This window comes from Salmo salar, chromosome 01 (genome assembly GCF_965601325.2).
Source record: "Salmo salar chromosome 01, fSalSal1, whole genome shotgun sequence".
NCBI classification, from domain to species: Eukaryota; Metazoa; Chordata; class Actinopteri; order Salmoniformes; family Salmonidae; genus Salmo; species Salmo salar.
The window spans coordinates 24,025,001-24,035,000 of NC_138291.1; the positions used below are offsets into that span (position 1 = coordinate 24,025,001).

At 45.9% G+C, this 10,000-nt stretch overlaps 1 protein-coding gene across 4 annotated transcripts in view; it reads right to left on the minus strand.

The window, feature by feature from the left end:
* The window catches only part of runx3 (RUNX family transcription factor 3), a 98,674-nt gene that overhangs the window by 20,147 nt on the left and 68,527 nt on the right, over positions 1-10,000 (minus strand). For all 4 annotated transcript variants that reach the window (XM_014159712.3, XM_082971460.1, XM_014159558.3 and 1 more), the window contains exon 6: positions 7,485-7,649. In XM_014159712.3, the coding sequence (XP_014015187.1) occupies positions 7,485-7,649 (165 nt within the window). The remainder of the gene's footprint in view (positions 1-7,484; positions 7,650-10,000) is intronic.

Genomic DNA, 10,000 nt, shown 5'->3' on the forward strand with positions numbered 1-10,000 from the left:
GGCTGGTTAAGTTTGCCTCCTTTAGAAAAGAGAATGAGGAAAACTGGAATCTCTAGGATTATTTTTGCAGCGTCTCCCTGAAATCTAATATTCTTTCCATTTAATCTTAACATCTTCAACATCTTTGCCTCTTTGTCTGCATGGTTTGACTGGTAAAAACTTTAGACAATATACACAGGGTGCTTTAAGGAGGTGGACAGCATTCTCTGAATATCATTAGAACACACACATACACACACACACACACACACACACACACACACACACACACACACACACACACAACACACACACACACACACACACACACACACACACACACACACATTTAGAAAACCAGAATAAAATGGTATGGTACCCGATTGTCTGAGTGTGGGATTTGCTTGACTGCTCTGGCAGAGCCACACACACACAGCTCTCCACATGCCCTCCCGTAGGATCATTCTTCACATCTAGCAGGCTCACCTGTGGCCACGGCTGAACAAAAACAAGTGGTGAGCCGAACGCTGGAATCCTGTCACTGCATGTGCTGTAATGAGCTCTTAATGATCCTGTCTGTCTGGAGTGCTAGCAGAGCTTGCAACATTGGCACATAACTTGGTGTGTGTGTGTGTGTGTGTGTGTGTGTGTGTGTGTGTGTGTGTGTGTGTGTGTGTGTGTGTGTGTGTGTGTGTGTGGTGTGTGTGTGTGTGTGTGTGTGTGTGTGTGTGTGTGTGTGTGTGTGTGTGTGTGTGTGTGTGTGTGTGTGTATTCTGTCTGAGGAACCAGGGCAGCGTTTAGCAGACGTCTCAAAAGTGTTATGTTGACAACAAAACTCAGACACTATTTCATGGCTCAGAAAACTATATGAAGCAATGGGCTTTAGTAGGATATTACATTGTATCTTTTCCTGTTGTTGTCAGCTGTAAACTCTGGGTTTCTGTGTAGATAATAGAAAACATATTTAGCAATCAGAAGATGAGAATCCATTTCATTCTAAAGTGTTGACGGCTCATCTATTACCCAGTGATTCTCAAACAATCAGATCCAGGACTAAATGTATCTGCAAGATACAACTCTTTCTGCGATGGCTGCCAAAAGCAGAGGTGTGTGTCATGTTAATATGTAAATACATCCCTGTATTACCATTTTAGTTTGAGCTAGGTTTGTATTAGTGTGTTGTCTAAGCATGGCTACTATAAATTCTGTACATGGCCATGGCCAGTGATCTGTGTTATAGTGTACAATACATTGGCGGCAGGTAGCCTAGTGGCTAGTAATCAAAAGGTCGCTGGTTTGAATCCCCGAGCCGACTAAGTGAAAAATATGCCGATGTGCCCATGAGCAAGGCACTTTACACTAATTACTCCTGTAAGTCGCTCTGGATAAGAGCGTCTGCTAAATGAACAAAAAGTGTAAATGTAAGGTACATATAAGCCAAGGTAGACAAGGAGAGGGAAAACATCTCTCCACTGTTATTTGATTATTTTAGCATTAGCCCTGAGCTACACAGTCATGCTGGTAATACCACAGATTAAGGTGTGTGTGATTGTACAGTCCTCCCCTCCTTGTGTCTACACACACACGAACGCATGCACGCACACACACACGAACACACACACACTTCAGAGAGGGCCTCTAGCCCCTGGCGGGTGTTGTGTGGAATCAGTTTGGAGCTCTATGCATCTCATCCCTGGCAGCTCTGAGCTGCATGAATGTGGTGTGTCTGTGCTGAAGGAGTGTGTGCACCCAGTGTGTGTGTTGTATTGGTGCAGGCCTTTGAGATCTGACATGCCTATAAAGATCTGCACTGATCCTCCTGCAGCTAGGCAGACGAGTGTAGAGCACAGAGCCTTTCTTCACTTGCCATCTCACTACTGTCTGCACACCTGTCCTGCTAGATAGGAAGAATTTGGAGATATTTAGCAAGCCCTTATGGATACTGTGCCGTGAAAAAGTATTTGCCCCCTTTATAATTTTCTCTACTTCTGCATATTTTTTTTACACAAAATGTTATCAGATCTTCAACCAAAACCTAATATTAGATAAAGGGAACCTGAGTGAACAGAAAACACAACAATTACAAACTTATTTCATTAAATAAATTAGATAAATAGAATTTTCTTTTGTTATTTGTAAACTCATGTTCCCTTTATCTAATACAGTGGTGTAAAAATACTTTAAAGTACTAATTAAGTAATTTCTTTTGTATTTGTACTTAACTTTACTATTTATATTTTTTGACAACTTTTACTTCACTATATTCCTAACGAAAATAATGTACTTTTTACTCCATACATTTTTCCTGACACCCAAAAGTACTCATTACATTTTGAATGCTTAGCAGGACAGGAAAATGGTCCAATGAACATCCCTACTGCCTCTGATCTGGAGGACTCACTAAACACAATTTTTTGTTGTTGCTTGTTTTACTAGGCAAGTCAGTTAAGAACAAATCCTTATATTCAATGACGGCCTAGGAACAGTGGGTTAACTGCCTTGTTCAGGGGCAGAACAACAGATTTTTACCTTGTCAGCTCAGGGATTTGATTTTGGTTACAAGCCCAACGCTCTAACCACTAGGCTACCTGCCTAGTGAGTGTTGGTGTGTGCCCCTGGAATTGTGCCCTCTGGTTTGCTTTATATAAGGAATTTGAAAGGATTTTTACTATTACTTTTGATACTTCAGTATATTTGAGAAATTACATTTACCCCTTTTTTTGTGATATCCAATTGGTAGTTTCAGTCTTGTCCCATCGCTGCAACTCCCGTACGGACTCGGGAGTTGGCGAAGGTCGAGAGAAACGTAGGTCGAGAGCTATGCGTCCTCTGAAACAAGACCCTGCCAAGCCGCACTGCTTCTTGACACACTGCTCACTTAACCTGGAAGCCAACCGCACCAATGCGTTGGAGGAAACACCGTACAACTGGCGACACAAGTCAGCATGTGTCACGTCCTGACCAGTATAAGGGGTTATTGGTTATTGTAGTTTGGTCAGGACGTGGCAGGGGGTATTTGTTTTATGTGGTTCGGGTTTTATTGGGATATGTATTTATGTAAGAGGGGTGTTTGTTTTATGTGTTCCGGGGTTTTTGGGTAATGTTCTTGTTTTGTATTTCTATGGTTTTCTATGTTGTGTATTTCTTTGTTGGCCTGGTATGGCTCTCAATCAGGAACAGCTGTACATCGTTGTTTCTGATTGGGAGTCATACTTAGGTAGCCCTTTTTTCACCTGTGGTTTGTGGGAAGTTGTTGTTGCACTGCTGTATTAGCCTGCAATACTGTTTGTTCGTACGTTTTCTTGTTTTGTTATTTAAGTGTTCTAAATAAAAGATAAAATGAGCACTCAACCCGCTGCGCCTTGGTCCAGTATATACGACGACCATTACAGCGTGCATCCGGCCTGCCACACTAGAGAGCAATGGGACAAGGATTTTTGATACTTAAGTATATTAAAAACCAAATACTTTTACTTGAGTCATTTTCTATTAAGGTATCTTTACTTTTACTCAAGTATGACAATTGGGTACTTTTTTCCACCACTGATCTAATATTAGGTTTTGATTGAAGATCTGATATCATTCAGTATAAAAAATATGCAAAAATAGAGAAAATCAGAAAGGGGGCTAATACTTTTTAACGGCACTGTAAGTCCCTCTGGATAAGCTTACCTGCCAGGCAGACAACATGCATTAAAGTGCAGAACACAAACTTTAAACCATCAAGAAATGTGTAACAGTAGTACTGTCTTTAGTTGTATAGATGCTAACTACTCATGGTCCTACTGGTCCATGGCACTGGCAGATGATGTTCCTTGGAGAAGAGCAGGGTGCTGCTGATTAGCAGAGTTGTTTAAGCTCAGCTACACTACATGACCAAAAGTATGTTGACACCTGTTTGTCGAACATCTCATTCCAAAATCATGGGCATTAATATGGAGTTAGTCCCCACTTTGCTGCTATAACAGCCTCCACTCTTCTGGGAAGGCTTTCCACTAGATGTTGGAACATTGCTGCGGGGACTTGTTTCCATTCAGCCACAAGGGCATTAGTGAGGTCGGCACTGATGTTGGGTGATTAGGCCTGGCTCGCAGTCGGCATTCCAATTTATCCCAAAGGTGTTCAATGGGGTTGAGGTCAGAGCTCTGTGCAAGCCAGTCAAGTTCTTCCATACCGATCTCGACAAACCATTTCTGTATGGACCTAGCTTTTTGCACTGGGGGCATTGTCATGCTGAAACAGGAAAGGGCCTTCCCCAAACTGTTGCCACAAAGTTGGAAGCACAGAATCATCTAGAATGTCATTGTATGCTGTAGCATTAAGATTTCCCTTCACTGGAACTAAGAGGCCTAGCCCAAACCACTAAAAATAACCCCAGACCATTATTCCTCCTCCACCAAACTTTAAAGTTGGCACTATCTATTGGGGCAGGTAGCATCCGCCAAACCCAGATTCGTCCATCAGACTGCCAGATGGTGAAGCGTGATTCATCACTCCAGAGAACGTGTTTCCACTGCTCCAGAGTCCAATGGCAGCGATTTTTACACCACTCCAGCCAACACCATGGAAATCCAATTCATGAAGCTCCCGGCGAACAGTTATTGTGCCGACGTTGCTTCCAGAGGCAGTTTGGAACTTAGTAGTGAGTGTTGCAACCGATGACAGACGATTTTTACGCGCTATGCACTTCAGCACTCAACGGTCCCGTTCTGTGTGCTTGTGTGGCTTCACTTCATGGCTGAGCCGTTGTTGCTCCTAGACGTTTCAGAACTTACAGTTGACCGGGGCAGCTCTAGCAGGGCAGAAATTTGATGAACTGATTTGTTGGAAAAGTGGCATCCTATGACTGTGCCACATTGAAAGTCACTGAGCTCTTCAGTAAGGCCATTCTACTGCCAATGTGCGTCTATGGAGATGCAGAATCCAGTCATTTGAAGGGGTGTCCAAATACATTTGTATATATAGTGTATCTAGGTTACAGTGGTGAGTCAGGAGTACAAGGCTAAACCCCATGTACCGAGAGATACACTTCCACCCACAGAGAGCAAAACACTCCTAAACACCTTTACAACACACTGATATAGGCTCATTAACTGGGAAGGAGCCTCACTCTGTCTGTCAGCCTTAACCCTCTGCATGAGAACTAGGGAGTGGGTGAGAGAGGACAGTGTGTGTCTGTCTGTCTGTCTGTCTGTGTGTGTGTCTGTGTGCATATGTGTGTGTATATTAGTGTTTTGTCTGCACACTTCCAGACATGCCATCATGTTCAGAAGCTCTGACATATGTCTGTGAGCGAACCTCCACCCACGTACCCCCTTTCCCATTAGACACACACACACACACACACACACACACACACACACACACACACACACACACACACACACACACACACACACACACACACACACACACACACACACACACACACACACACACACACACACACACACACACACACACACACACACACACACACACACATTCCCCTCCTCCCCACTGTCTCAACTGCAGATCTGCCCTGTTAGGCCAGTCAGTCAGAGACTGACGTGATTGCAGAGGTACCAGGTGGCTGTGAGATTCCTGAGGCTGTAGTGTGACGTGGTGAACCAGCCTCAGTGCTCCAGTCAGGCTGTTTGGCAGGGATCAGGGTTCAACCTGACCCCAGACTGGACCCTGCGTCCTGCTCTCTGCGGCCCCGGGCCACACCGACGCAGGGCATCCGGGGACAGAGCTGGCGTGAGTGAGCGGCCCCTGCCAGTAAATGTACTGGACCCTCCCCCAGGTCTGGGCTCTCATATCAGCAGGGAGGGTTGCACTCAACATGGGGCCTCAGCCTGCCACATAAAACTAACTCAACCTGGGGCCTTAGCCTGCCACATAAAACTAACTCAACCTGGGGCCTCAACCTGCCACATAAAATTAACTCAACCTTGGGCCTCAGCCTGCCACATAAAACGAACTCAACCTTGGGCCTCAGCCTGCCACATAAAACTAACTCAATCTGGGGCCTCAGCCTGCCACATAAAACTAACTCAACATGGGGCCTCAGCCTGCCACATACATACTAACTCAACATGGGGCCTCAGCCTGCCACATAAAACTAACTCAACCTTGGGCCTCAGCCTGCCACATAAAACTAACTCAACATGGGGCCTCAGCCTGCCACATACATACTAACTCAACCTGGGGCCTCAGCCTGCCACATAAAACTAACTCAACATGGGGCCTCAGCCTGCCACATAAAACTAACTCAACCTGGGGCCTCAGCCTGCCACATAAAACTAACTCAACCTTGGGCCTCAGCCTGCCACATAAAACGAACTCAACCTGGGGCCTCAGCCTGCCACATAAAACTAACTCAACCTTGGGCCTCAGCCTGCCACATAAAACTAACTCAACCTTGGGCCTCAGCCTGCCACATAAAACTAACTCAACCTTGGGCCTCAGCCTGCCACATAAAACGAACTCAACCTGGGGCCTTAGCCTGCCACATAAAACTAACTCAACATGGGGCCTCAGCCTGCCACATAAAACTAACTCAACATGGGGCCTCAGCCTGCCACATAAAACTAACTCAATCTGGGGCCTCAGCCTGCCACATAAAACTAACTCAACATGGGGCCTCAGCCTGCCACATAAAACTAACTCAACATGGGGCCTCAGCCTGCCACATAAAACTAACTCAACCTGGGGCCTCAGCCTGCCACATAAAACTAACTCAACATGGGGCCTTAGCCTGCCACATAAAACTAACTAAATCTGGGGCCTCAGCCTGCCACATAAAACTAACTCAATCTGGGGCCTCAGCCTGCCACATAAAACTAACTAAACATGGGGCCTCAGCCTGCCACATACAGACTAACTCAATCTGGGGCCTCAGCCTGCCACATAAAACTAACTCAACCTGGGGCCTCAGCCTGCCACATACAGACTAACTCAACCTGGGGCCTCAGCCTGCCACATACATACTAACTCAACCTGGGGCCTCAGCCTGCCACATACATACTAACTCAACCTGGGGCCTCAGCCTGCCACATACAGACTAACTCAACCTGGGGCCTCAGCCTGCCACATACAACTAACTCAACCTGGGGCCTCAGCCTGCTGCATATAGACTTACTCAACCTGGGGCCTCAGCCTGCCACATACAGACTAACTCAACCTGGGGCCTCAGCCTGCTGCATACAGACTAACTCAACCTGGGGCCTCAGCCTGCCACATACAGATTAACTCAACCTGGGGCCTCAGCCTGCTGCATACAGATTAACTCAACCTGGGGCCTCAGCCTGCTGCATATAGACTTACTCAGACCATAGAGATAAAGTTAGAGCAACACTGTCAGTTCATTATGTGTCACAGTTAGGGAGAGGCATTTGTAGAGCAAACCTCTATACAGTACTGTAGCAGAACGTGGAGTGTTTGTGATGAGTGAGCAGCTCTGAATTGGGACAGACAGAGTGAAGTCAGTGTGATAGGGGTTCCTGTGTGGTCAGTGGTCCTACCTTGTATCTGGGACTGGGTGGAGGGCCCCAGGTGGCTCTGGTGCATGGGCCGGGGCTGGGGGTTACCAGGCCCCATCCTCAGGCTGGCCCGCTGGTAGCGCTCAATCTCTGTCAGCCTATCAGAGAACTGCATCTTCTGGGGATCCTCCAGCTTCACCCTGTGCCCTGAGGGAGGAAGAGAGAAGGAAAGAGGGAGAGAAAAAGAGAGAGAGAGGAGACCCAAGTTACCACCTACACTGCCGGGAAATCATGGCACTTTATTAATTTTCCACAGTGGTAGTAAATAGTCAAAAATAGAAAAAAACAATAGTACATCCAAATGTTATGTCTGCTGTAATATCTGAGTTTTTCTTTCCTCAGATCTCTCCATGGCACCAACAGTTTACTTGGCCTTGTGAGTCTGTTTTGAAGTGGGAGGGTATATATTGGCGATTGGGGATAGTACAGTGACATAATTATATTATATGAATAAAGCCCACTGTTCTCCACCAACTAATCTATTTCAATCGGATTATAGAAAAGAATAGTAGCCAAGTTTACTTAGAAATAAAAACATATGAATAGAATGTTGACAGGCAGTGGTGTTGTGGTTGGGCTAAACCTGCACCTGCCTTTGTGTTATAATCAGATACATGGAATACCACTAATACTCTAGTGTATAACAATAGTACTAGCTTAATAATACAATAATAGCATGATAATGATAGTATGAAATAGGTTATAATTACAGCAACAGAAAATACTGCAAATCTATCCCCTTATCCCCTAACGTGTCGACTCAACAGTACAACCCCAGTACAACCCCAGTATAACCCCAGTATAACCCAATACAACCCCAGTACAACCCCAGTACAACCCCAGTACAACCCCAGTATAACCCAATACAACCCCAGTATAACCCCAGTACAACCCCAGTACAACCCCAGTACAACCCCAGTACAACCCCAGTACAACCCCAGTATAACCCAATACAACCCCAGTACAACCCCAGTATAACCCCAGTATAACCCCAGTATAACCCAATACAACCCCAGCACAACCCCAGCACAGCCCCAGTACAACCCCAGTACAACCCCAGTATAACCCCAGTATAACCCAATACAACCCCAGCACAACCCCAGTATAACCCCAGTATAACCCAATACAACCCCAGCACAACCCCAGCACAGCCCCAGCACAACCCCAGTACAACCCCAGTATAACCCTAGTATAACTCAATACAACCCCAAAACATCCCCAGTATAACCCCAGTACAACCCCAGTATAACTTCAGTACAACCCCAGTATAACCCCAGTACAACCTCAGTATAACCCCAGTATAACCCAATACAACCCCAGCACAACCCCAGCACAGCCCCAGTACAACCCCAGTACAACCCCAGTATAACCCCAGTACAACCCCAGTATATCCCCAGTATATCCCCAGTATAACCCCAGTATAACCCCGGTACAACCCCAGTATAACCCCAGTACAACCCCAGTATAACCCCAGTACAACCCCAGTACAACCCCAGTATATCCCCAGTATAACCCCAGTATAACCACAGTATAACCCCAATATAACCCCAGTATAACCCCAATACAACCCCAGTATAACCCCAGTACAACCCCAGTACAACCCCAGTACAACCCCAGTACAACCCCAGTATAACCCCAGTATAACCCCAATACAACCCCAGTATAACCCCAGTACAACCCCAGTATAACTTCAGTACAACCCCAGTATAACCCCAGTACAACCCCAGTATAACCCCAGTATAAACCAAGTACAACCCCAGTATAAACCAAGTACAACCCCAGTACAACCCCAGTATAACCCCATTTCAACCCCAGTATAACCCCAATATAACCCCAGTATAACCCCAGTACAACCTCAGTATAACCCCAGTACAACCCCAGTACAACCCCAGTACAACCCCAGTATAACCCCATTTCAACCCCAGTATAACCCCAATATAACCCCAGTATAACCCCAGTACAACCCCAGTATAACCCCAGTATAAACCAAGTACAACCCCAGTACAACCCCAGTATAACCCCATTTCAACCCCAGTATAACCCCAATATAACCCCAGTATAACCCCAGTATAACCCCAGTACAACCTCAGTATAACCCCAGTACAACCCCAGTACAACCCCAGCACAGCCCCAGTATAAACCAAGTACAACCCCAGTACAACCTCAGTATAACCCCAGTACAACCCCAGTATAACCCCAGTATAAACCAAGTACAACCCCAGTACAACCCCAGTATAAACCCAGTATAACCCCATTTTAACCCCAGTATAACCCCAATATAACCCCAGTATCTCCCCAGGTTAACCCCAGTACAACCTCAGTATAACCCCAGTACAACCCCCAGTACACCACAGACTGGGTCTACTTGTCCAAATAGTGACTATACTGTATGTCTCACAGCGACTCAGGTCTGACAAAGCAGTCACTCAGTGAGCAGTCACCCAGACATCCCTCCTAGACTATAGAACTCCTACTGGAACACACTGTGTGGACGTGTT